Raw genomic sequence first — 23,403 nt, 5'->3', positions numbered from 1 at the left:
AACAAGAACCAAACGAGAATCAACAGAGAACCAACAGAGAACCGACAGAACACATCACAGAACCAACAAAAAACCAACACAGAATCAAGAGTGAACCAACAGAGAACAAACACAGATCAAACACAGAACCAACAGAGAATCATCTCCGAATCAACACAGAACCAATGGAGAACCAATAGAGAATGAACACAGAACCAACAGAGAATCATCTCAGAATCAACACAGAACCAACACAGAACCAATAGAGAATGAACACAGAACCAACACAGAATCATCTCAGAATCAACACAGAACCAATACAGAACCAACAGAGAACCAATACAGAATGAATATAGAACCAACAGAGAATCATCTCAGAACCAACACAGAACCAACACAGAACCAACAGAGAACCAATAGAGAATGAACACAGAACCAACACAGAATCATCTCAGAATCAACACAGAACCAACAAAGAACCAATAGAGAATGAACAAAGAACCAACAGAGAATCATCTCAGAATCAACACAGAACTAATACAGAACCAACAGAGAACCAATACAGAATGAATTCAGAACCAACAGAGAATCATCTCAGAACCAACACAGAACCAACAGAGAACCAATAGAGAATGAACACAGAACCAACAGAGAATCATCTCAGAATCAACACAGAACCAATACAGAACCAACAGAGAATCATCTCAGAACCAACACAGAACCAACAGAGAACCAATAGAAAATGAACACAGAACCAATACAGAACCAACAGAGAATCATCTCAGAACCAATACAGAACCAACAGAGAACCAATACAGAATGAATTCAGAACCAACAGAGAATCATCTCAGAACCAACTTTACATCCACATATATTATTATTCTTTTACACATTAAAATGACGTATTGTGATATTTTACATGCATTTCTGTATTCGTATTGTGTCATTGATATTCTGATCTGATTATATTTCTGTTTATCACTATTGTTGTTATAGCAGTAGCAGTAGTAGTTGTAACAGTTGCAGTATTAGTTGCCGAGTGTATTCAGCTGGACACTCCTACAACTCTGCTGTAGCAAGGACCGTTACAGAAAGTCGTTCCTACCCATGGTCAACACACAACAACTGCCCTCTGGCCCCCGGGGAGGAGAGTGAATGACACGTGACTGATAAAGGACATCAAGTTATAGTTTAACACCATACTCAACACTCTCAATATTAGCAAGTGATACTAGATTGCACATCCTGAATGGGCGCACAGATGCACTTGAGTATACATCTAAGATTTTTTTCTTATCTATCTGTCTATCTATCTTAGTAGCAGTAGTATTAGTTGCAGTAGTATTAGTAGTACAGTAGCAGTAGTTGTATTAGTATTAACAGTAGTAGTACAAGCTGTTCCCGGGTGGATCATCGTGGAAAGTCTTTTATTGTGAAATATCCGCTGGTTGATGTTTTATTGTGAAACACCAAGCTGCTGCCCAGTGACCGACAGTAACCCCGCCGTCCAGCGGCGGTGTCAATTTCCGCTCACTGAGACCGGAAGTAGGGACAGAGTTCACCGCACAAAATAAAAGGCAGGTCAGAAGTCTGTCAGATGAGGGGAAAAGAAAGAATGTTTCATTTTTCGGAAACTGACTGAAGTTGTTGATGCATTTTATTCTAAACTGATATCTTAGAACAGCTGAGTCACATTCAAAGGTGTAGAAAGGTGTTATAAAGCAGATGGGAGGAAGGTTGTCCCAGTAACAGCCCTTTCACTAGTAACAGATAATGACAAAGTATTAGATTGTTAAAAACACAGTAAGTGATGTAGCCAGCTTTTACAATCACTCACTCACTTAACTGTTGAAATGGTAGCTATGTGTCCAGAGGTCAAATATAAATCCAAAATAAATCAATTAATAGGCCTACATTTCTCAACATAAATAAAGAGCCTACAAAAACAAAATAAGTACAATGAAAATAAACAAACCAATAAATAAGAATGAACAAAGCACCTTTAACACAATGTTTACAGCTGTCTGTATTCTTAACACTTTTATCTTTTATTTTTCCATCCATCCATCCATCGTCAACCACTTATCCTGCGTACAGAGTCACGGGGGGCTGGAGCCAATCCCAGCTGACATTGGGCGAAAGGCGGGGTGCACCCTGGACAGGTCGCCAGTCCATCGCAGGGCCATCTTTTACTTTTCTTTAAGTTAATTTTGGTTTCCAAATCTTTAAATGTTCATGTAAGTTAGCTGTCACCACGGTGCTGTGACACAAACTGCACTCCAGTCGATGTAAAACAGCACATTTGATGGTGCCATGTTGAACATCAGACTAATAATCAGAATTATGTTGTTGTTTTATTAGAGTTGCAAACGTCTGTGTTTTATTCTGAAGTCCCTGAGCGGAAGCAGTGTGCGTGATTGTTGCGTTTTGACTCCGGTGAGTTTTTGTCCCGCAGCTGCAGCTCAATGCGGAGCAGATGCTGATGAAGGAAGGCAGAGGAGCACCCGAGTGTCCGAGGCTGAAGAACAACACCGACGCCGGTATTTGAGCTTTCTTTCACTTTATTCCGTGTTTCAGTTGTTTAATGTGTCTCCTGCTGACTTCCGGTCGCTGCTTCAGACTCTTTAAACTCAGTTTCAGTAAAAAAAAACAGCAGCCCGTTACTGAACTTAAAAACAGCAGAAGACATAAAGTTCGTCATGAAACGCTTTCAGCCTTCTACTTCTTCTCCTTCTACTTCTTCTCCTTCTCCTTCTTCTCCTTCTTCTTCTTGCTCTGGGGATTACAGATAGAAAAAGCTCCAAACTTCCAATTAAAAAGATTTCTATTAAAAAGCAAAAAAAAATTTTAAAAAATAAAATTCAGCGGTAAAGAACCACGAACGTGTTGTTGTGAACTTTTGCTTTAAAGCACGCTGAGTTCATTAATGTCTGGGTTACAGGTGTGAGAGTGAACAGCTGTGTGTAAAAGTGTGAAAAGACAAAAGAAGTTTTAAAGGTTTAAAGGGTGTAGTACCCGGTCTGTGCCGCTGGGGGCGCTGCAGGAGCTCCTCACTGTGATTTAATCAATGAATGTCAGTGTAACAGTGATCAAAGGGAATCCCTGACACATTTCTGTCACTTTGATCCGCTCTGGAAACAGTTCCACACCACTGAGATCACGAGTCCTCATTTCCACCTGCAAACAACAAGCTTTCACGTTATTTTCACACCTTTAGAGACGGCCGGCGTCCCAGGAAGCTTTAATGGAATTGTTAGTCATTAAAAACTCATATTCACATAAGACAAGCCAAAAACTGTATCAGACTTTAAATATCATTAAAATCCCAGAGAAAAAAGAACCAGTGTGAGCTGGAAACTTTAGGTCCTGATTAGAACATGAATAAATTAAATCGATTTAAAGGTGTGAGACATTCAGTTTTAAGGGTTTTGTTTGTACAAATGTTGTTGTTTGTTTTGAGCGTCTGATGAGTTTCAGGATGTTTGTGAATGTTGTTTCCCTCCAAGAGTTCAGACGTTTGCTAACTTATTGCCTAGTTCAGTGGTTCTCAAACGTTTTCACATCAAGGACCCCTAAACTGACACAAATTACACCGTGGTCCCCCATTTGATAATATTTTGTCCCGGGATCATCCCTCTAATAGGATTTTAGATGTTTTGTAACAGAACATGTATGAAACCCATGACCAAAATAGTCATACATTCTGTCAAGTCAAATGAAGGTATTTTTTATTTAGACACACACACACACACCTATAGGGAACATTTAAAGAAGCTCTTGGGAACATTTATAGAAACTCAGGGAACATTTAGAGAAGATCTAGGGAGCGTTCACAAAGCTCTAGGGAACATTTAGAGAAGCTCTAGGAAACACTTATAGAAGCTCTAGGGAACATATATTGAAGCTCTAGGGAACATTTATAAAGATCTAGGAAACACTTATAGAAGCTCTAGAGAACATTAAGAGAAGCTCTAGGGAACATATATTGAAGCTCTAGAGAACATTCATAAAGCTATAGGGAACATTTATAAAGATCTAGGGAACATTTTATAGAAGTTTAAGGGAACCTTTATAAAGCTATAGGGAACATTTATAGAAATTCCAGGAAACATTTAAAGAAGCTATAGGAAACATTTATAGAAACTCAGGGAACATTTAGAGAAGATCTAGGGAGCATTCACAAAGCTCTAGGGAACATTTAGAGAAGCTCTAGGAAACACTTATAGAAGCTCTAGGGAACATATATTGAAGCTCTAGGGAACATTCATAAACCTATAGGGAACATTTATAGAAGCTGTAGGGAACATTTATAAAGCTGTAGGGAACATTTATAAAACTATAGGGAACATTTATAGAAACTCAGGGAACATTTAGAGAAGATCTAGGGAGCATTCACAAAGCTCTAGGGAACATTTAGAGAAGCTCTAGGAAACACTTATAGAAGCTCTAGGGAACATATATTGAAGCTCTAGAGAACATTCATAAAGCTATAGGGAACATTTATAAAGATCTAGGGAACATTTTATAGAAGTTTTAGGGAACCTTTATAAAACTATAGGGAACATTTAAAGAAGCTCTTGGGAACATTTATAGAAACTCAGGGAACATTTAGAGAAGATCTAGGGAGCATTCACAAAGCTCTAGGGCACATTTAGAGAAGCTCTAGGAAACACTTATAGAAGCTCTAGGGAACATATATTGAAGCTCTAGGGAACATTCATAAAGCTATAGGGAACATTTATAGAAGCTGTAGGGAACATTTATAAAACTATAGGGAACATTTATAGAAGCTCTAGGGAACATTTAGAGAAACTCATGGAACATTTAGAGAAGATCTAGGGAGCATTCACAAAGCTCTAGGAAACATTTAGAGAAGCTCTAGGAAACATATATTGCAGCTCTAGGGAACATATATTGAAGCTCTAGGGAACATTCATAAAGCTCTGGGGAACATTTATAGAAGCTATAGAGAACATTTAGAGAAGATTTAGGGAGCATTCACAAAGCTCTAGGGAACAATTAGAGAAGCTCTAGGAAACACTTATAGAAGCTCTAGGGAACATATATTGAAGCTCTAGGGAACATTTATAGAAGCTATAGAGAACATTTAGAGAAGATCTAGGGAGCATTCACAAAGCTCTAGGGAACAATTAGAGAAGCTCTAGGAAAGACTTATAGAAGCTCTAGGGAACATATATTGAAGCTCTAGGGAACATTTATAAAGATCTAGGAAACACTTATAGAAGCTCTAGAGAACATTTAGAGAAGCTCTAGGGAACATATATTGAAGCTCTAGAGAACATTCATAAAGCTATAGGGAACATTTATAAAGATCTAGGGAACATTTTATAGAAGTTTTAGGGAACCTTTATAAAGCTATAGGGAACATTTATAGAAGTTCCAGGAAACATTTAAAGAAGCTCTAGGGAACCTTTATAAATCTGTAGGGAACATTTATAAAGATCTAGGAAACACTTATAGAAGCTCTAGAGAACATTTAGAGAAGCTCTAGGGAACATATATTGAAGCTCTAGAGAACATTCATAAAGCTTTAGGGAACATTTATAAAGATCTAGGGAACATTTTATAGAAGTTTTAGGGAACCTTTATAAAGCTATAGGGAACATTTATAGAAGTTCCAGGAAACATTTAAAGAAGCTCTAGGGAACCTTTATAAATCTGTAGGGAACATTTATAAAACTATAGAGAACTTTTAGAGAAACTCTAGGGAACATTTATAAAGCTACCGATGTAACGGTGCGGTTAGGTCATGTGAAGAACGACTCATGAGATGACTTCTTTTTCACAATTTATTGGCTTCTGTAGAACACATGGCGCATATTAAATGCCTTTTGGCTCAAAAAGAGCCATTAACACTGTCCAGAAAATATTAAGCATTCAATGCAACAAATCCATAACAGTACTGGAACAGCCTGCCTGAGGAAATCAGGTCAGCTGAGTCAGTGAACTCTTTCCCTTCTTAAAACATACTTTTATAGGAGAGCCTTTCCCGATCTTATTTGACTTTATTTCATCCCTTTTATTTTATTGTATTTTACTAATTTTATATTTATCTTAAACATGTATTTTAGTCTTTTCTTTTCTTTATCTTGTATTGTTTTTGTATTATTGTCTTTACACTTGTTAAAGCACTTTGTAACTTGTTTTTGAAAAGTGCTCTACAAATAAAGATGATAATTATTATTATTATTATTATTATTATTACATATGTGTCCTAAGACAAAATAGCATAACGGTGACACCTGGTGGGCTGAATAAAAAGTCTGTGGGTGAGGTGACGGAGACAACGGAAATTACATTAATAAACAAAAGGAAAACACATACCTGTAGAACACAATGCACATATTAATTGCCTTCTGGCTTCCTCATACTGAACCTGTGCTTCAGTCAGCAGTGCAAAATGAGACTGAGGGAAACGGAGCACTACGGACGTTTAGGAGGTACAGAAGGGATAGTGTGCAGCTAGGGTCATTTCCACAGGAAACATTAGCAAAATAAAGATAAATAAAAATAACTCAATGAGATAAAATTCACAATTATCCAATAAAATCATTAAATGATAAACAGAATTCACATATGCTCATTTGAAAATAGGAATTATTTAAGTGCATTTTTAACTCTGTTACATAGTGAACATTTAGAGAAGCTCTAAGGAACATTTATAAAGCTATAGGGAACATTTAGAGAAGCTCTAAGGAACATTTATAAAGCTATAGGGAACATTTATAGAAGCTCTAGGGAACATTTAGAGAAGCTTTAGGTTATAGAAGCTATAGGGAACATTTATAAAGCTATAGGGAACATTTATAAAGCTATAGGGAACATTTAGAGAAGCTCTAGGGAACATTTAGAGAAGCTTTAGGTTATAGAAGCTATAGGGAACATTTATAAAGCTCTAAGGAACATTTATAAAGCTATAGGGAACATTTATAAAGCTATAGGGAACATTTATAAAGCTATAGGGAACATTTAGAGAAGCTCTAGGGAACATTTAGAGAAGCTTTAGGTTATAGAAGCTATAGGGAACATTTAGAGAAGCTCTAGGGAACATGTATAAAGCTCTAGAGAATATTTATAAAGCTCTACGGAACATTTATAGAAGCCCTAGGCAACATTTATAAAGCTCTAGGGAACATTTAGAGAAGCTCTAGGGAACATTTAGAGAAGCTTTAGGTTATAGAAGCTATAGGGAACATTTAGAGAAGCTCTAGGGAACATGTATAAAGCTCTAGGGAACATTTATAAAGCTATAGGGAACATTTAGAGAAACTCTAGGGAACATTTAGAGAAGCTTTAGGGAACATTTAGAGAAGCTCTAGGGAACTTTTATAAAGCTCTAGGGAACTTTTATAGAAGCTCTATGGAACATTTATAAAGCTCTAGGGAACTTTTATAAAGCTCCAGGGAACTTTTATAGAAGCTCTATGGAACATTTATAAAGCTCTAGGGAACACTTAGAGAAGCTCTAGGGAACATTTATAAAGCTATAGGGAACATTTATAAAGCTCTAGGGAACATTTATAGAAGCTCTAGGCAACATTTATAAAGCTATAGAGAACATTTATAGAAGCTACAGGGAAGATTTAGAGAAGCTCTAGAGAACATTTATAGAAGCTCTCAGGAACATTTATAAAGCTATAGAGAACATTTATAGAAGCTCTAGGGAACATTTATAAAGCTATAGAGAACATTTATAGAAGCTACAGGGAACATTTAGAGAAGCTCTAGAGAGAACATATATAGAAGCTATAGGGAACATATATTACGCTCTAGAGAATATTTATAGAAGCTACAGGGAACATATATTACGCTCTAGAGAATATTTATAGAAGCTATAGGGAACATTTATAAAGCTCTAGAGAACATTTATAGAAGCTATAGGGAACATATATTACGCTCTAGAGAATATTTATAGAAGCTATAGGGAACATATATAAATCTCTAGAGAACATTTATAGAAGCTCTAGAGAACATGTATAGAAGCTCTAGGGAACATTTATAAAGCTCTAGAGAACATATATAGAAGATACAGGGAACATTTATAGAAGCTCTAGAGAACATTTATAAAGCTCTAGAGAACATTTATAGAAGCTCTAGGGAACATTTATAAAGCTCTAGAGAACATTTATAGAAGCTATAGGGAACATTTATAAAGCTCTAGAGAACATTTATAGAAGCTCTAGAGAACATGTATAGAAGCTCTAGGGAACATTTATAAAGCTCTAGAGAACATATATAGAAGATACAGGGAACATTTATAGAAGCTCTAGAGAACATTTATAGAAGCTCTAGGGAACATTTATAAAGCTCTAGAGAACATATATAGAAGATACAGGGAACATTTAGAGAAGCTCTGTGAGGATTATATGGGATTTATTCTCTGCAGCCGTCAGTTTCTGGTCAAACAGCTCATCATCATGAGTTCTCACTCTGCCCACTCCCAGAGGGAGGAGTGCATTAAACCCCCCCCCCCCCCAGCCATTATTCAGAGTGTTTCCTGTGAATGAATGAGAAGCTGCAGCTCATCAAAGTGTGTAAACGAGGGAGTTGGGGGATGGGGGGGGGGGGGGTTCTCATTGCATTTGCAAGTGTGTTGGTGCACTCAGATGATGCACCCTCCCCCCCTCCCCCCCGACTGATATTGATCAGTCAGATGACAGGAACAATGAATTTAAGGTTATTTGTGGCGGAGAGCGGGAATACCCGATAATACAAAGCAGCAAGGAAACCAGAATGTTAATGTCAGTGAAATCAAATCACACAAAGCAGGAAATAAACATCAATAAATAAGTGAAGGTGTGAACTTTATGAATCAGCTAACAGGAAGTCCGTCTGTACAACGTCACGTAACAGATGTGAGGAAACTGTTTTCAGTTCTAAAATGAAACGTATGTGATAAATAAGTTGTTCTACTGCTGATTGAGTGGAACCAACACTTAACACCAAATATATCTGCAGTTGTCACATTTGGTAAAAACAACTATTGATGGGAAAATCCATTTTCTACTCCCAGTGTATGTAAGTTTAAATGAAATGAAAGTCACGTATCACATTAAAAAACACACAGAGATAATAGTATACGTGTGTTCGTGTTTTAAAGTTGATAAGTGTGTGCATGATCAGCAGCTTCAGTATCCTTAAGCCTGAGGAGTCTGCTGCGACCTTTGACCCCTCACCTTTGAGCCGTGTGCTGGCTGAACCTGCCTGTGTTTAACGCAGAGAGAGCGGCTGACAGTCATACGGGCGGAGAGACGGCGGCGGCAGGGATGTCTGTCTCCACACAGCTGGGTCTGTTGCTGTGGAAGAACTTCACCTACAGGCGACGGCAGACGGTCAGTCACACCTCACACACGTGATTTTAATGATTAATCTGTTAAATGTCTGGTCTATAAATCATAACAGTTTAAACGTCAGTTAATGTCTTCTGATGTTTGTTTTGTCCAAAACTCAAAGATTCAGATTACACACACACACACTACATCTCTGATGTACAGAGAAACACTAAATCTGCTGTCTAATGATTACATCTGTGATCTGTAGTGAACTGCAGTGATTCTCTCTGATATGTGGTGATCTGCAGTGATCAACAGTAAACTGTAGAGATTATCTGCAGTGATCTGCAGTGAACTGCAGTGAAGTGTAAATATTCTCTGTAGTGATCAACAGTAAACTGTAGAGATTATCTGCAGTGATCTGCAGTGATCTGTAGTGAACTGCAGTGATTCTCTCTGATATGTGGTGATCTGCAGTGATCAACAGTAAACTGTAGAGATTATCTGCAGTGATCTGTAGTGAAGTGTAAATATTCTCTGTAGTGATCAACAGTGAACTGTAGAGATTCTCTGTGATCTGTAGTGATCTGCAGTGATCAACAGTGAACTGTAGTGATTCTCTGTGATCTGTAGTGATCTGCAGTGATCAACAGTGAACTGTAGTGATTCTCTGTGATCTGTAGTGATCTGCAGTGATCAACAGTGAACTGTAGAGATTCTCTGTGATATCTAGTGATCTGCAGTGAACTGTAGTGATCTACAGTGATCAACAGTGAACTGTAGAGATTCTCTGTGATATCTAGTGATCTGCAGTGAACTGTAGTGATCTACAGTGATCAACAGTGAACTGTAGAGATTCTCTGCAGTGATCTGCAGTGATCTGTAGTGAACTGCAGTGATTCTCTCTGATATGTGGTGATCTGCAGTGATCAACAGTAAACTGTAGAGATTATCTGCAGTGATCTGTAGTGAAGTGTAAATATTCTCTGTAGTGATCAACAGTGAACTGTAGAGATTCTCTGTGATCTGTAGTGATCTGCAGTGATCAACAGTGAACTGTAGTGATTCTCTGTGATCTGTAGTGATCTGCAGTGATCAACAGTGAACTGTAGTGATTCTCTGTGATCTGTAGTGATCTGCAGTGATCAACAGTGAACTGTAGAGATTCTCTGTGATATCTAGTGATCTGCAGTGAACTGTAGTGATCTACAGTGATCAACAGTGAACTGTAGAGATTCTCTGTGATATCTAGTGATCTGCAGTGAACTGTAGTGATCTACAGTGATCAACAGTGAACTGTAGAGATTCTCTGTAGTGATCTGCAGTGAACTGTAGAGATTCTCTGTGATCTTCAGTGAACTGTGGTGATCAACAGTGATACTTTGTGATCTGTAGTGAGTCCGTATAAAGGAAGTCAAAGGTCAGACCCATAGCGTCCTGATAACAGCTGATGCATCATGGGATCATCTCTTCTCTATTGAAACTCATTATAATCTTTAACAGTTTTAATGAAGCAGAGAAACACAGTATAGTGTGCACGTGTGTGTGTGTGTCTGCTTGTTGGGAGTCAGAAGTTGATCGATGACTCGTCATTTATTATGTATGACTTTTAATAATAAAGACATGAAGCTGCTTCCTGTTTCACACGGAGACACTTTATGAGCCGCCAGGAGGCTTTCAGACCACAGAGTGTGTTAGTGTGTGTTGACATGTGTGTGTTGTTGATGGTTTCCTTTCTTCTTGTCTCTCAGCTTCAGCTCCTGGTGGAAATCGTCTGGCCGCTCTTCATCTTCTTCATCCTCATCGCCGTGCGGCTGAACTACCCTCCGTACGAACAGCATGAGTGTGAGTTCAAAAACCGATTTTTAAATTTTCAGCGAGGAGACAAAGCGTCCTCGTCTCGTCTGTTGTGTTCAGGAAGGCGTCTGCACGTTAACTGTGTTTTATATGTAAACGGAAATATTTTATTGCGTTGCTTTTCTCCAGCAGCACAATCAGATGATTGACTCTAGGGCTGTCCCCGACGAAGGATTTATATAGTCGAATCCGAATCGTCAAGTCCTGCCTCTAGTCGACCGATAGTTGAGTCATGTCTGTTTTTGGTGCGCGGCGATTGCGAGCTGGGGGGGGGGGGTAACACATGGTGGCTCCGCTTTAATCTTGAGAAGTTGCAGAGCTGCAGTCTCTGTTCTTCAACTTAAACTGTAAATTTCCAACTAAACTGAGGCTTTTTGAAGAGCCTTTTCTCTCTCTCGCCTGTCATTCACCGCTCTTGTGCAGAGTTTTGCGTGCACGCTGTGCTGCCAACCGCTGCATGCAAGTCGCGGTTCCTCACGGGTCTATTTCAAGTAGCCGGCTGTTTAAAAACGATAAAATATTAATTGTGTGGTTCATCAACGGTGATAAATTATCCGAAAGTCACGCGAGGTGCGAACAACTCGGCACAACACCAGTGAAGCTGCAAGTGTTCCTCTCCTGCCACTGCACCTACACATGCTGACGCCCCAGGATTAGAGTTACAATTTAGGATTTATTTACGCACTTTAAAAACATTGATTGAAAGTTTTATTCTTTTTACATATTTATTTACAGCATTTAACGTTGAAATGTGTATTGTAATAGGCTGTATATTTACATTTATTCATTTAGCTGACGCATTTACCCAAAGCGACTTACAATTGCTATACATGTCAGAGGTCACATACCTCTGGAGCAACGAGGGGTTAAGTGTCTTGCGCGGGGACACAATGGTGGATGTCTCACAGTGGGGAATTGAACCTGGGTCTCTCACACTAAAGGCATGTGTCTTATCTACCTCCCTTATTGGGAGAAAACTGGTAGTTCTATGTAAAATCAGACGTTGAGCACCCCCATATTGCCAAAATGGCGTGATCCTCGTTTCACTGCGAAGCTTCGACTGTGAGATGGAAGCCCATGGAAGCATCGAATCTTCGACCCTAATTGACTCAGTGGTCACTTTATTAGGAACACCTGTACAGTCCGACGCAGTCCAACACAGCTGACATATTGTAGATATTCTTCATTATTCTTTTATATTTTCTGTTTATTATGCACCAAATCACCGAAGCAAATTCCTTATATGAGTAAACGTACTTGGTTACATTCTGATTCTGACCATCTGCTGTAAGATGAAGTTTTAATGTTCATTGCTGAGCTGCTGTTGTTGTCGACATCGTGTGAGAGCGGTTTCTGTTGTTTACGTACATGAGGTGGTCAGAATATTAGGAACGCCTCTGAATATTTCCAAGGAGGGTCAAATCGAGGGCCACTGGTCTTGATACTTGAAGACGTTTCTGCTCTCATCCAAGAGCAACTGAAGAAGGTGAAACATCTTCAGGTATCTTCGATCAAGTCCAGGTACCCTTGATTTAACCCTCCTTGGATAACTCTGACCGTCTGAATACAATGCAACACCATCACTAACCATGAGCTCAAACAAACACCTGAGCAGCTCACCTGGCCACGTAGTGGATCATTTACTGAATCTGACTTCATACTGAGGTGAATCAGCTTTAGTCTTCCTGCAGGATTTGTTTTAAACATCTGCGTTTGGTTTTGAAAAGGTAGTTTCAGGTGTTGAAGATGGGTCAGTAACAGCCAGGTGCATGCTGGGAGTATTTCTGCAGGTAATCAGAGATGATGTTAAAGGTCCAGCTGCTCCTGATTAATAGATTATCTGCAGCAGCAGCAGCAGACCCTTGCACCCTGAATGACGGCAGTTTGACTCAGAATGCTCGATTGATTCCTGATTATCGGAGATTGCTGATCGATAATTAGTGTGTTGGAGAAAGTGCAGATCTGGCTGAGGGCTTGTTGACAGTTATGGCCTCTTATCACTGGGCTGTAATATCATTATCAAATCCGGTGAAGGTCACGGAGCTGCGTTCAGGATCGACAACTTCATGATTAGAATTACACAACCACACGAAACAGTTCATCTTTAGTCAGGATTCAGATTCAGCAGCTGGAAGTTCAGCTCTCAGACCCACATTGACCAGACTACTTGTTCCACAAGCAGCACTCGTAGAATAAAGTGAGACTGGTGCTTGTTCTGATGCAGGTTCTGAAATGGGGACCCATGTTATAAGTTGGTTCTGAACTTAGAGAACTTTAACATCTGGATACCTGCTTAAAAGACAGAAACTTTATTAACAAAAGCACATTTGAAAAATAGTATTTTCCAATTTTTATTTTTGTACAAATTGTAGTTTTGCTTTTTTCTCCCCCGGTTCGGAAATAATTTTTTAAAATCTATGATGGCCCTAATACTCCGTCGTACATGATCTTTAGTTTATCATCTTAAAGAAAGTCCGCCTGGTTTGTTCCTCAGCCGCTGGGTTAAATTAACGAGGTTCGGGCGACGTTATTTAGTGAAAGAACTAAACCTGACTGACTGGAAACAAAAAGATGCAGGTTCTGATGCTCGTTCTTTTCAGCTCAGTGTGTTCTGCATTGTTATTTCACTAAAGTGAGTGAAATTCTTTCCTTTTAGGTCTGAATGTTCAGGGAAACGAGCAGATCCAAGAGATGCAGTCTGATCCCTTTTTACTAAAACGGAGGTGATATTACACTCTGTTTAACTCCGTTCTTTTAGTTGCCTATGAAAGCAGAACTCTGAGGTCTTGACGTACTTTCAGTTCTGCTGTTAGAGGAATATTTCAGCTGTGATTCACGCAGCATGTGAGCTCAGACATGTTGAAACTCGTCGCTCTGAAGTAGCTCAGAAAAGCTCAGAGAGATGGTTTCACTCCGTACTTTAAGCTCCAGCTTTACTCGAAAACTTTCTCCAAGACAAATATTCAACTGTACTAGTAAGAACGTATCATAAATATGGAGACATGATGTTTAACTGGTATGTGTTGTTCTAATAACATCAAATACTGTTTAATGTTTTCAAATAGAAACAGTGACGATGTCATTAATAGCTTGGAGGGAATTCTATATAAATAACAAAATGTTCTATATTACAACAAAATGTTCTACAAAAACAGAAAAATGTTCTAAATAAACAATAACATGTTCTAAATAAATGTTCTACATGAATAACCAAATGTTCTAAATAAATATCAAAATGTTCATGAATATCAAAATGTTCGACATGAATATCAAAATATTCTACATTACAACAAAATGTTCTACATAAACAAACATGTTCTAAATAAATGTTCTACATGAATAACCAAATGTTCTAAATAAATATCAAAATGTTCGACATGAATATCAAAATGTTCGACATGAATATCAAAATGTTCGACATGAATATCAAAATGTTCTAAATAAACAATAACATTCTCTAAATAAATAACAAAATATTCTACATTACAACAAAATGTTCTACAAAAACAGAAAAATGTTCTAAATAAACAATAACATGTTCTAAATAAATGTTCTACATGAATAACCAAATGTTCTAAATAAATATCAAAATGTTCGACATGAATATCAAAATGTTCTAAATAAACAATAATATTCTCTAAATAAATAACAAAATGTTCATGAATATCAAAATGTGCGACATGAATATCAAAATGTTCTAAATAAACAATAACATTCTCTAAATAAATAACAAAATATTCTACATTACAACAAAATGTTCTACAAAAACAGAAGAACAGATGTTCTAAATAAACAATAACATGTTCTAAATAAATGTTCTACATGAATAACCAAATGTTCTAAATAAATAACAAAATTTTCTACATGAACAACAAAATGTTCTAAATAAATATCAAAATGTTCATGAAAATCAAAATGTTCGACATGAATATCAAAATGTTCTACATGAACAACAAAATGTTCTAAATAAATATCAAAATGTTCATGAATCTCAAAATGTTCGACATGAATATCAATGTTCGACATGAATAACAAAAGGTTCTACATGAATAAGAAAAGGTTCGACATGAATATCTAAATGTTCTCAATAAATGTTCTCAATAAACAACAAAATGTTTGATGTCTGTTACGTCCTAACCGTGAAACTCTCAGCAGCTCATTACCGTGGAGACTGATTGATTTTATGTGACAGGGACGATGCACCGACATGGACTGTCCCAGAGTTAGCTACACAGCTTCAGTTCATCAGCAGACAAAGGCTTATGATGTTAGAATTCAGATGATTGGACAAGAATAAACTTTACAAAATGAAAACAACACTGTGGACAGTTGGTGTGAAGCAGGGCTGCAATGAATGATTAATCTCTTGATTAATTTATGGTTTGAAAAATGTGTCGTCGTGTCAACCGGCCGTCCAATTCAGTTTGTTTTCAAATAAGAATCTGACTCTGAAGAGCTGGAACCACCGGCTTCATCAGTGACTTAAATGATTAATAGATAATTGAAGCAGTTGCTGTTTGGTCGAATCGATTGTTTGAGTGCCAGCTGTAGTGTGTATCTGAAACCACTGCTTGTGTGGAACTCTGAGGAACAGTGAATCTGCAGCTCTGCCTGATATCTAATCTCTGCTTTGATTAGAAAGAGGCCAGCTGGCAGTCTTACAGCTCTAAACTCAACATACAGCTGGGGGGGGGGGGGGGGTAAAGGTTGCCTGTAGCTGATGCTTTGCTGCAGGTGATAATAAACCAATCACAGATTATCTACCTGCAGTGTGTCCAGGTGAACGTATGGGCAGGTTGTGCCAACGCAGCAGGTAGATAAAGATGAAACATCCTCAACGTCTTTCAGATTAAATCTGAGGCTGCGGGACGCCGCACGTGTCTTCACAAACCGGATTGCACGTGTAGTTTCAGATCTCTCCAGTCTGAACTCCACGCAGGGAGGAGGAAGTAGTAGAAGAAGTAGAAAGCTCAGGAAGAGAAACAAAGTAAGATCCCTGTTCAGGACAGGAAATGGAAGCGCAGCTGATGTTTGTGACGGTCGACTGCCGTTAGCTGCTTTTAGCTGAGCAGGTGATTAAATAAAGGTAATTCATTACATTGGTAAAAATAAACCCTGTAAATCCAAAGTGATCACAGAAGATTTCTGCTTATTGACTAACACAGTCTCCCACAGTGGCCTCAGATGACCAGAGACATTAAAGACAAAACCGAATAAACAAACTGAATATCTTTGAGTTTTGAACAAAACGAGACATTTGAAGACGCCGCTTGGGGCTCTGGCTGCTGGTGAGGAAAAGTTTTTACTGTAATCCAAACAATAAATCGATTTAATGGAGAAACACCGATCAGCTGATTGATGATCGATCAAGAAGAATAAGCAAATGTTTTCAGTCCTGTATTCTGAGTGTATTATGGTAAGGAGCTTTAGACAAAGTGATAAATCGACGTCTCCCATGAGTCTTAGCTGCAGAAGTGTCGGCTGAGTGTTAAACTGACTTCTGGATGTTTGTTTCTGTCATGTTGTTGATACTTTTACTGTGGTACATTTTATGAGTCATTTTCTGTTTCTTCTCTGCCTGCAGGTCATTTTCCCAACAAGGCGATGCCGTCAGCTGGCACGCTGCCGTGGCTTCAGGGAATCCTCTGCAACGCCAACAACCCCTGCTTCAGAAACCCGACACCGGGCGAATCACCGGGCGTCGTCGGCAACTTCAACGACTCCATGTGAGACCCAGTTCTATCTCAGCACTGCCTTACACCTGAGGCTTTTATTCTGAAAACCCTTACTTTAGAAATGCTGCTGTTATATATAAAATGTACTGTCCTTACATCACGTTTTAATCATTGTAGTAAAATAAATATTAAAGTGTCAGTTTATTCACCGTCTCCAGCGCTGATCAGCTGATGCTTCTACAAAGAAACTCACACAACTTTTACTGTTTTCAACTAAGACATGTCGACTGATTTAAACGTTTTCAGCTTAGACGCAACATTTCTTCAGTTCAACAATTATCAGTAGCTAAGTTTCCATATTTTTATGCAGATTTTCAGTTGTCACGTTAGAAAAGGTCTGGAAATGGCAGAATCTGAAAAAAAATTTTTTTACACTCACTTGAGGTGAATTTTGTCTTTTTGAAAAAGAGTTAATGCACTAAATGTCCTCAGGTCCACCGTCCTCAGGCCCACGTCTTGTTTATTAGCTTCAGCCATGCGTAACATCAACTTTTGGCCAAACACTTTGCTCAGCTGAGTTAATTCGCTCCTAACCAGCTAATGGAAAAGCTCCTAATTCAATTTTTCTTTTTTCTACGACATTTTAAATCTGCTTAACAGTTAGATGGAAACTTGTGTCATACAACTTTACCTGCCTCTGGGGATGAAACTTGGAACAAACATTTGACTTTTATCTCTCACACTTCGTCAGCTGCTTTAAATGCAGTTACATGTTTAACTGCCGCACATCCCACCTGCAGTTTACAGGTCAGCCAGTGACTTCAGCAAGATTGTTTCCCGTTTCTGCGCTCTGAGAGTTCATTTTATTGAAATGTTTTCTGCTGATTCTGTGTTTTTCCTTCAGAATTTCTCGCCTGTTTTCGGACGCTAAGAAGATTCTCCTGTACAGTCAGAACGATAAGAACCTGGACGGATTCAAGGAGCTGACTCAGGCTCTGCAGGCGCTGCAGCAGAGCCGATCAGGTAGGAAAGCGTCCGTTCAGCCGTCTGCAGACACGACCACCTGCTGAGTCTCGTTAAACTTCCTGTTCCCACAGCAGCTTCAGCTTCACAGTCAGGAAATAAATGCTAATAACAATCAGAAATACTTCCTTTATCATAATCGCTCAGCTTGCATGTCTAGATACTAGTGTTTTACAGCACCAGAAATGTACTGATAAATAAGAGTGATGAATTAAATTGTAATAATAATTGCAGGTACAGTTCATTGATTCTGACTGCAGTTCCACATATGTGTAATTTTCTACCATGTCAAGTGAACAGTGGTGAACTGTAGTGAGCAGTGGTGAACAGCAATGAACAGTGGTGAACAGTAGTGAAAAGACGTGAACAGCAGCGAACAGTGGTGGAAAGTTGTGAACGGTGGTAAAAAGTTGTGAACAGCAGCGAACAGTGGGGAAAAGTTGTGAACAGTAATTAACAGTGGTGAACAGCAGCGAACAGTGGTGAAAAGTTGTAAACAGTGGTGAACAGCAGCGAACAGTGGTGGAAAGATGTGAACAGTAGTGAAAAGACGTGAACAGCAGCGAACAGTGGTGGAGAGATGTGAACAGTGGTGAACAGTAGTGAAAAGACGTGAACAGCAGCGAACAGTGGTGGAAAGTTGTGAACGGTGGTAAAAAGTTGTGAACAGCAGCGAACAGTGGGGAAAAGTTGTGAACAGTAATTAACAGTGGTGAACAGCAGCGAACAGTGGTGAAAAGTTGTAAACAGTGGTGAACAGCAGCGAACAGTGGTGGAAAGATGTGAACAGTAGTGAAAAGACGTGAACAGCAGCGAACAGTGGTGGAAAGTTGTGAATAGTAGTGAACAGTAGTGAACAGCAGCGAACAGTGGTGGAAAGATGTGAACGGTGGTGAACAGTAGTGAAAAGACGTGAACAGCGGCGAACAGTGGTGGAAAGTTGTGAATAGTAGTGAACAGTGGTGAACAGCAGCGAACAGTGGTGGAAAGATGTGAACGGTGGTGAACAGTAGTGAAAAGACGTGAACAGCAGCGAACAGTGGTGAAAAGTTGTGAATAGTAGTGAACAGTGGTGAAGAGCAGTGAACAGTGGTGAACAGTAGTGGGGCGGCTATGGCTCAGGAGGTAGAGTGGGTTGGCCGTTAATCGGAAGGTCGGCGGTTCCTTGTGTCCTTGGGCAAAATACTGAACCCCGATTTGCCCCTGGCGGCTGTTCCGCCAGCGGAAAGATGTGAACAGTGGTGAACAGTAGTGAACATAGTCATGACACAACTGGTAAAAGTACCACCTCCATGTAAAATGTAGACTGTTTTCAGATCTGCTGCAGGAAGTCAGAGGATTTTTCAGGCTCATTGAACAAAAAGAATTTTGCTCCTTTGTGTGTTAATGTGCAGTTTAAACTCGCTGTGGGGGGCGTTTGTTTTCTCTGCCTGCTCCGACCTGCCGGCTCTCCTCCTCCCTCTGATGGTGCTCTTTATTCCCTCTAATCAAGTTCAATCACACAAACCGTTTGATTCGTGAGAAGGAGCTGGTGTGATGTGAGCGTAGGCGGGAGACGAGCCGTGGCAGGTTTACCTGTTAGCGCTTTCTCAGGTGAGCTCACCTGCTCGGAGTTCAGCCCCCGAGCTGCTAGAGAGGAGTGGAAACATCGCAGGGTTTAGACCAGGACCGGAGACCTCGACCTAGCAGGTGACAGTCAGCGTGGGTTCCCCCTCGTCACGTCACGTTGAGTTTTCTGCCGCTCGGCTCGGCGGCGTCACGCTGAGCGTCACTGGGTTCAAATGTGTCGCAGTGCAGCTGAACAAACGCTCAGGTCAGATCTGAGCCCAGCTGGACCTCTGGAGAGAGACTGACACCAGAACAGGAACGTTAACAAACTAGCAGAGAGACCCTGACCCTGTTGTAGGGCCGAGTCCTGAGCCGCTCACATGTGAGACGGCGTTCTGACAGGTTTCAGTAAGAGGTGGCGTGCTGAGCTCCTCACAGCTGTACGTCAGCAGGGGAGATTCTGGTGCAGCGGTGCTCTCTCTGGAGGTTTCTGATCGAAGCAGACATGTTTCTCTGTTGGAGCTGTCGGAGGAAACTGTCCCTCATTTGACCAATCACATCACTCAGAGCTGCTCAACATGTCCCCTGACCCGGCACTAACAGCGTTAGCTCCCCCTCAGCTGCTCCTGCAGTCTGGTTTTGTCCCTGTGAGGCCTCCGTACCGCCGAACTGAACCTGCAGTTTCATTCAGTGATTTCAGAAACGCACGGAGGCCACGCCTCCTCCAAACCTTTATTTCCAGTGTGATCTAAACATGTAAAGGTTTCTCTTCATCCTCGTCACAGCTGCATGTTTAAACCTGTAGAAGAAGAAAAGAGGGTGGGGGGTGCGTGCGGGGCCAATAAAGCAGGTTTCCTTACCTGAGTGGGAAGATTGTCCTGCAGACATGTGACAGCATGAAGCTGTGATGTCATCCAGACAAGGAGAGGAGGAGGGGGAGGAGAAAGGAGGTGGGGGGGGGGGGGGAGAGGTGGGCGTGGAGGAGAAAGGAGGTGGGGGGGCGAGGAGGAGGAGGGGGGAAGAGGAGAGGGGGGGGGGGGGGGGGAGGGGGGGGGGGGGGGGGGAGAGAGAGGGGGGGAGGAGAGAGAGGTGGGCATGGAGGAGTAGGAGGAGGAGGAGAAAGGAGGTGGGGGGGGGAGAGGGAGGTGGGCATGGAGGAGTAGGAGGAGGAGGTGGAGAGGGAGGTGGGCAGGGAGGAGTAGGAGGGAGGAGGAGGAGGAGAAAGGAGGTGGGGGGAGGGAGGGAGGGGGAGGAGGAGGAGGGAGGAGGAGAAGGAGGTGGGGGGGGAGGGAGGTGGGCGAAGAGGTGGGGGGGGGGGAGAGAGGTGGGCATGGAGGAGTAGGAGGAGGAGGTGGAGAGGGAGGGAGGGGGAGGAGGAGGAGGGAGGAGGAAAAGGAGGTGGGGGGGGGGGGGGGGGGAGGAGGAGGAGGGAGGAGGAGAAAGGAGGTGGGGGGGCGAGGAGGAGGAGGGGGGAAGAGGAGAGGGGGGGGGAGGTGGGCGAGGAGGGAGGGGGGGAGGAGAGAGAGGTGGGCATGGAGGAGTAGGAGGGAGGAGTAGGAGTAGGAGGGAGGAGGAGGAGGAGAAAGGAGGTGGGGGTGGAGGGAGGGGGGCAGGGAGGAGTAAGAGGGAGGGGGAGGAGGAGAGGGGGGAGGAGGAGGGGGGGGTAGAGGAGTAGGAGGAGGAGGTGGAGAGGGAGGTGGGCATGGAGGAGTAGGAAGAGGAGTAGGAGTAGGAGGGAGGAGAAGGAGGTGTCCGGTCTCTCTGAGGACTCCCTGACCTCCGTCTTTGTTTTCAGGCTTCCAGCTGAAGCACTTCCTGCGGGACGAGGAGACGCTGTCCAGCTTCCTGCTGAGGAACGCCTCCTTCTCCGAACGCCACACTCAGCAGATCCGAGACGCCGACATCAACCTGGAGAAGGTGAGGACGCGCTCTGCGCACGCCTAGTCTGAACGCTCAGAGTCACTTTAAACTGAACCTTCTCTCTCGCCGTCCGTCTCAGGTCCTCCTGAAAGGTTTCGGGGTCCACCTGAGGGACATGTGTCCCAGGAAGGGGGGCAAGGGGAGACTGGAGGACTTTGTGACGATCTCGGACCAACAGCTGGCGACGCTGGTACAGGAAGCGATCTGTCAGGCCCCGCCCACCTGGCTGAACCACGCCGAGGAGCACTTCCTGAACAACCTGGACTTCTTCAAACCCCTGCGGGTAAAAACACACCTGGGGCCGCGGCCCCGGAGCCTCAGACCACATGGTGGAAATATTATATATAAACAACAGCAGGTTTACCGGCACCGAACGGCAGATCCTGTACTTTAGTAAAAGTACTGCACTGAAAATGTTACCGAAGTAAAAGTATGTGAGTTTAATCAGGAAAATGTACTTAAAGTATAAAAAGTAAAAGTACTACAAATGTCCCCTGTGACTAGATTATAATTATAAAAAGTACAATATCTCCCCTCTGACATGTGGAGAAGGAGAAGAAAATAATCGAGGACAGTACCTCTAATTTATACGTGAATACGTAGCTTGTGTAAATGTACTTGGTTACTACTGCCGAACAGAAAACGTAAAACACGAGAAGAAATAATCCAGAAACAAATTTGTTGATGTTTCAGTTTGCAGCTGCTCAAAACTCCCTTTAAAAAACTGTGGATTTAAGGAACAGAACAAGAGAAACGGAGAAAGTTAAAATATTTTTATGCTTCATCTTTCCTGTAACTTCAAACTGATGAAACGAAAAGGGAAGAAGATTATTTTAATGTCCGTTAAGGAAACATATTTAGGGAACAGGCCGTTCCCTGTGATACCTGAGAACGTTTCACGCCGCGAACCCTGCAGCGTGTGAATGAGGGAGGGCGTGCCCACCTGGCTCGCTCTCTTCAGGTGACACAAAGCGAAGGTGTGTTCGGTGTGTGTGTGTGTGTGTGGGAGGAGGCGTGTCTCGGCCCGTCTGCGCTCTGTGCAGGCTCGGTTTTCGTAGCCTGGAGACAAGGCTTTTAAAAGTTTGAAAGAAAACGTCAGCGAGGCGTCGCTTCTTTTGTGTGCAGGATCTACGAGCTGCTGACTGACTGTGTGAACCAGAAGTTTCCGCAGCAGCAGAGACAGGAATCCCTTCATTCAGGGTTTACAGTGTCCGTTAAAGGAGGATCAGCTGTGAGCATCAGAGCGTCACAGAAACACAGATTACATGAGGCTCCTGCTCCAGGTGTGATCACCTGCTTTATCAGCGGGACGTCAGGCTGTATAACAAAGAAACAAACAAGCAAAGGAGGTTTTCAGAAGCTGAAGGAACAAATAATGAAAATTAGTCTAGTTTCAGTAAACGGGACAGAAATGAAGGGTAGTTAAATGAAAACTAAACGTGTCTCTGTCTCTTTGTGTCTCTCAGAGGGACGTGAAGTCCGACCCCCAGGCCGTCCAACAGGTCGTACGGGCGACCAACAGCCTCCTGGACAGTCTGGGTTCTCTGGCAGTCGAGGTAAGAAACACACCTGGTCACCTGACACCTCTGTGACGTCATCTTTGTCCAATCAGAGTCGCCAGGACAGACGTGTCCTCCGGTAGACAGAGAGCAGCCTGAGGCCACTGGGTTTACTTGGCAGCTCTGAGTGTCTCTGTGCGTCTTTGTGTCCAGATTAAAGCAGCTCTCCTGCAGCAGAGACGGACGAGCTCCCAGCTGAACAAAGACTAAATGTCTCAGCAGGTTTTCACTTCACAGCCTCTCAGGAGGAGAAAACACGAGTCTGAACAAACAACAAACACTCAGAGTTCCTCTGCGTCCTGCTCAGTGTCCCGCTGAGACGCTGCAGACGGCTGCAAGGAGGAGACGCTTACAGCTGCACTTCATTTAATATTTCAGATTAACCTTAAACTCTACAGACTGGGAGCAGACGGGGGGACAGACTGAGACTGGGAGCAGACGGGGGGACAGACTGGGACTGGGAGCAGACGGGGGGACAGACTGAGACTGGGAGCAGACGGGGGGACAGACTGAGACTGGGAGCAGACGGGGGGACAGACTGAGACTGGG

General features: G+C 41.8%; 1 protein-coding gene across 1 annotated transcript in view; it reads left to right on the top strand.

Annotated features, from left to right (window-relative positions):
• The first annotated feature begins 1,203 nt into the window (after window positions 1–1,203).
• The window catches only part of abca1b (ATP-binding cassette, sub-family A (ABC1), member 1B), a 61,930-nt gene continuing 39,730 nt past the window's right edge, over window positions 1,204–23,403 (top strand). The window contains 8 exon segments of the mRNA XM_038698859.1: window positions 1,204–2,519; window positions 9,220–9,332; window positions 11,024–11,117; window positions 16,714–16,855; window positions 17,709–17,827; window positions 21,171–21,292; window positions 21,375–21,578; window positions 22,762–22,851. Coding sequence (XP_038554787.1) covers window positions 2,456–2,519; window positions 9,220–9,332; window positions 11,024–11,117; window positions 16,714–16,855; window positions 17,709–17,827; window positions 21,171–21,292; window positions 21,375–21,578; window positions 22,762–22,851 — 948 coding nt within the window. The 5' untranslated portion in view covers window positions 1,204–2,455.

This window comes from Micropterus salmoides, unplaced genomic scaffold (genome assembly GCF_014851395.1).
Source record: "Micropterus salmoides isolate LMB-PRFRI ecotype aquatic unplaced genomic scaffold, ASM1485139v1 Ms_hic_scaffold_5, whole genome shotgun sequence".
In the NCBI taxonomy this organism is placed as follows: domain Eukaryota; kingdom Metazoa; phylum Chordata; class Actinopteri; order Centrarchiformes; family Centrarchidae; genus Micropterus; species Micropterus salmoides.
Note: the sequence above shows the minus strand (reverse complement) of the source record. Positions and strands in the feature narration are given on the sequence as shown.